Source organism: Pelecanus crispus, chromosome 3 (assembly GCF_030463565.1).
Source record: "Pelecanus crispus isolate bPelCri1 chromosome 3, bPelCri1.pri, whole genome shotgun sequence".
NCBI lineage: Eukaryota > Metazoa > Chordata > Aves > Pelecaniformes > Pelecanidae > Pelecanus > Pelecanus crispus.
In genome coordinates this window covers 41,199,882-41,204,881 of record NC_134645.1, presented here as the reverse complement: position 1 = coordinate 41,204,881, position 5,000 = coordinate 41,199,882, and the positions used below count along the sequence as shown (strand labels likewise).

General features: G+C 38.4%; 1 protein-coding gene across 1 annotated transcript in view; it reads right to left on the bottom strand.

Moving 5' to 3' along the window:
- Positions 1-4,494: 4,494 nt before the first annotated feature.
- The window catches only part of CAMKMT (calmodulin-lysine N-methyltransferase), a 224,008-nt gene continuing 223,502 nt past the window's right edge, over positions 4,495-5,000 (bottom strand). Inside the window, exon 11 of the mRNA XM_075708185.1 lies at positions 4,495-4,572. Within this exon, the coding sequence (XP_075564300.1) occupies positions 4,495-4,572 (78 nt within the window). The remainder of the gene's footprint in view (positions 4,573-5,000) is intronic.

Genomic DNA, 5,000 nt, shown 5'->3' with positions numbered 1-5,000 from the left:
TTTTGGGGGCTTGGCATCTGTTGAGTTTAACCCAGATTCGAGGGTCAAGATGTTTCTTCTCAGGCTGTGGAATGCCATCTGGACTCCTGCTCTGTGCATCTTCCCTCTACTTTCCACACACTTTACACGCCAGAAGACAATGAAGATCCAATGCCGCTGTTGGACAGAGATGGAAAATATCCAGCTTTTACCCAGCCACAACAATATGCTGGGCTTTTTGGCAGCAAGCCAGCTGCTGACTAAGCAAGGAGCCTTAATAGGCTAAACCCTTTAAAAATGGGAAAGAAAAGTTAGGTTTGTTACATTCAGCTGTTTGAACAGAGTCCACAGGTCGGAGAGGGAGATGGATCTTGCAGAGGAGATGCTGCACTTAGTCTCACAAAATCTGGGGTCAGTTCTAGAGTGTATTGGCTGCTTTCTAAATGGCTACAGGCAAATGAGACAGCGATACGGCCTGTGCCTCAGGTCCCCTTGTATGAGGAATGGGCAGGATTTGGCAGGGTCCCCCCCCTTTACTTAAACATTCAACTGCAAATTCAATAAGACATATATTGGCTTTCTTTTAGCTTTATGGGGTTTCGCATCAGGGCACCCTCCTTTTGGCTGGGTTAAGTAAGTGTTGTTGCCGTGCAGATGAGAATAATATCGAAAATGAGCTTCTAAAACCATCTTTCAAAAGACGCTGGTGTGCTTATAACCAATGTCAGGCTACCGATTTGTGACAGCAAAGGCACGACAAACCGTCTTAATCAGACTCAGGAGAATCTGAAAAGTGAAGAAAAAGACAGAAAGCAACAAAAATTGTCTCTCTCTGGGGAAACAACACGGGATGACCGTGCTGCACAGAAAATGTTTTAGTTATAACCGCTGGTGCATGCTGTCCTAGCACCTTCCACCAGCGTCTCAAAACATTTCACAAGAGTTAAAGGAATTTGCAGTTTGACATCACTGTTCATTCCCTGATTTAAAGAAGAAGAAAACCACGCATAAAGAAATCCAGGCTAAACTATGCATTTATAATTTGCCCTGTGAAAAGACAGGGATGTGGCTACTTCCCCTCTTGCATTAGGGAGAGCGGGCGAAAGACGGTAATAAAACACTGCTCTGTTTGACTTGCAATGTGGTGCTGCCTTTTCCCTCTTCCCCCTGCCATATCAGCTGTGCCACCTGCCATATCAAGAGGTGGATCAAAAGCTCCACCCACTGCATCTTCTTTTGTTCAGGGAACAGTGAAGGAGAGTTGTAATGGAGATATAACGCTTGACAAACCATATGCAGCCAGGCTCAAGATGTAAGGATGCTTTTCATGGGGGGAACAATTTTAATCCCGCTTCCCTGCTCACACAAACATGTAGCCATTAAGCCACTGGCAAAATGTGAATGACTTGTCTAATAAGGCTTTTGCAGCTGGACTGGTACCTGGGGTAGTAAGTTCTCCTGACTCATCTCGCATTCTTAGGACATTTTTCATTTCAGATCAAACTTATTCCTAAATGGAAAGATTTGTCCCATTGTTCCAGAATGCTGTCAGATAGGACTAGTTTGTGATTTTTAAGAAAGCCTTTGCCACATCTCACAGCAGGAAATGGAATATTTTTTCTTGGTCTTTTATATTCTGAAGATCGCAACTCGCTGCCAGTGGCACCAGCTGCATTAGGGCTGTGCCCAGGGGAATGGATGTCCACAAGAAGATCATTTCTCTCTGCCATTTTTCTCTGAGAAAGGAGGAAGACACATCATCGCCCTAAGAACTACCAACATACGTGAAGGAAAACTTGCATCAGCCAAACATTTCCATTCTCGGTGAAGAGAACATAGCTCTTGCACCGTGTCATTCATCTTTGAAGTGCTTTGCAAACACAAAGTAATTAAGCGCAATATGCTGTTACAGCACACAGTAAACTGTATCATTAAAAATACACCAAGTATCAGCAACTAGTTAAAGCACATCACATGAAAGGCTCTGATACATTTTATAAGCATGATTTGATAAACTGCCTAACTTTTTCTTAGCAAAGACATTTGATGTATTAATAAACACTGTATTATTATTAAAATTTGAGAGCTCAGAAACAATCCATCAAGTTCCTATTAACACGAGGGGCTCCAAGAGATATCTCTAAAAAAGAGCACTTTCAGTGCCTCATATACAGTAAATCCTACATCTGTGACTTTTCAATACCCATTTTAGAACAAAAAATCAAGAAGAGAGCTTGCTTATATACCTCTAAAAATATCTACATGGACCAAACCTGCAAGCACTTATGTAGATGAGTAACTTTACTGCCTGTGGAGCTCCAATGTGAGTTTGCAGGATGAAGCCTAAATGCATCTTTGGTAAACAAGCCATCAATTACACACTTTAGGGATGGCAGCACCTGTGCAAAGCTTTCCACTCAAACGACAGACACTAAAGAAATAAAAAGCAATTATCAGCTACTAATTTCAGTAAAACTGTTTTCTTCTTTGAGCTAAAACCACAATTTTCAGTGACACTGGTTCTATTTTTGGCAACTAACAATCTTTATTAGATTACTGTACAGCAGACATTCAAGCCCTCTCAAAAACAAAAGCTTCACAAATTTTAATATTTCACTATTTTTCACACTCCTTTGTTGATTATAAAGATTTCCTTGTACATGTTTTTAGAGAAAACAAAGGGACTGCTGTGTGGGACAAACAAAACAAAACTAATTAAACTAAAGCCGCTTTCACAGCAATTTTAAATTACTCCTAAATGCTTTTGATTTCTTACTAGACAAGTATCTTCCAACAAGAGTTTGAACATGAAACTCATACCAGCTACAGGGAAGACATACTACTCAGTTCTAGGATAAATGGTTGGTTTGCATTGCCCCTGGTCTTTATCTAACACTGAGAACAGCCTGCTTTTTATCAAAAGAGGAATAAATTGCTGTTATTGTGATGTTAGCCCATCACTTGGCATTGCAATTCAAGTTTTTGTGAGAAAGAAATGTATGATCTAACTGCGACTTGACCTATGCCTTCTGAGATCCATCTAGGTGCTCTAATGGAGCATAAAAAGTATTGAATACAAGGACATGCAAACCGGTAGTGAAGAAATTTGTTTGAGAAGAAGAGCAAAGAGAAAGGGACTTTCAGAAGCTCGTGGTTTACATGCTGCCCCATTTGTTAAATATGGAAGAACGCTTATTGCCGAACTGCAGTTCTTTAATTAATGTATTTCAGCATGTCCCGCTACACTTCCTTGCATCTAGTACCTCCCTCTCTCAGTCATGCTCTCTGCCTCTCTCTCTTTTTTCATAATTTAAAGTGTGTTGCAGTTTAAGAGACTGTACAGGATTCTTTAATGATCCAGGCTGTTTTTCTGAGAAGTCATTAAAATGGTCTATTAAATTGTTAAGAAAATAAGAAATTGCTCCTGTTTCTTTGTAGGGTTTTCATCTTTCCCAGTACAAGAAAAGTCATATTAAATGTTTATCAAATACTTGGGCCACAATATATCACAATATAAACTAATTCACGGGAGACAGTTTGATTGCACTACAAAATCCTTTAGTTGTTATAGTGCTTCTCGGGATTTATCAGAAAGGATGTATTTTTTTAAAAGCGATTTCTAGGATAGTAGCATTTAGATTTTAGTCCTGATAAAGGCTCACTTTCCATTCATAGTCAGAACCTAAATGTGCTCTTCTTGTACCTAAACAGATAATAAGCACTCAGCACACTCCCCCTTCTTGACACAACACACTGAGACTAATCACACATAATTGGAGAGGAGGAGCAGAGGGGCTGGGCAGGCTATTGTGTCCAAAGGACAAATGGTCAGTTTATGAGGCTTTTGTCTGATGCATAATTTCTTATACATCTACAGGAGGAAAAGTCCTGCTGGAAAAAAACACATATACACACATATACATATAAAAAAGCCTTCAACACTGAAGCAAATGAGGACGTTTCATGGACAGAAAAATCAACAGTGGCATTTAAAAAAAAAAAAAAAAAAAAAAAGGCAGAAAAATCCGAGCATTCAATAGGTGCACTTTTAGAAGATCTTAAGACAACCATTTCCTTACTGATTAAATGTGAATACACTTACTACTTTACAACCAGTTATATAAGCCCACAAAGTCTATTATTTGCATATTTTCAAATACACCCCAAAAATAACATTTAAAGAGATTAACAAAGTACATGCAAGTTTAAAGACACAAAAGAGAAGGAAGCCAGCTTTACACCTTTGTTAATGCATACATGTGAAGTCTGATTGGTTTTAGGCTGGAATACAATTGGAAAAATAAGTTCTAAAATGACACAAAAAAGATGTCTCAATGTTTACACACTGTGAAGCAAGCCACGATATCCTCCTCAGCATTTAGATTAGAAATATTTCTCTAATGATGACTCAGGAACAAAGCGGGGGGAACTGAACCCTCCCCACTCCCTGCCCATCCACATACATGGATTAATTTTCAGCAGTCCACCTTAAAACAAAAAAAAAAGTGTAATCTTCTATCTGTGTTTGGTTAAAACGAGAAGAAAAGGGTAATGGAGGTTTTCCTCATATGTATCTTTTTCTTCATTTTTCAACTGCAAATAAAAAATGGATAAAGTGAGCAAACTGTATGAAAGCATTTTTAAAATACTGACAGTTCTTGCTTAACTATATTCCTTAGTGCAAATGATACTACTAAAGATTAAACATTTAATAACTACAAAAAGAAATCTTAAGCTCAAATACTATCACAGGTATGGAACAGTATGTCAAATATTATCAGGAGCTGGGCAGAGTTTGTAGACAAACTAACTCACGCAATAAATAGTTGAATATTACTTATTAAAAAAGTGAGGACCCAGATTGCTGTATTAAATAAATTATATGCAAATGAGATTTAAGGCCTGAATTAAATCCACTGAGCAAGGAACTTCAGAACAAACGCTAAAAGTTTATCCCTAATCAGCCTAACTATTGCTGTATATTTGGTATTTAAGAGCAACAACTGTTTCAGACCTCTGAA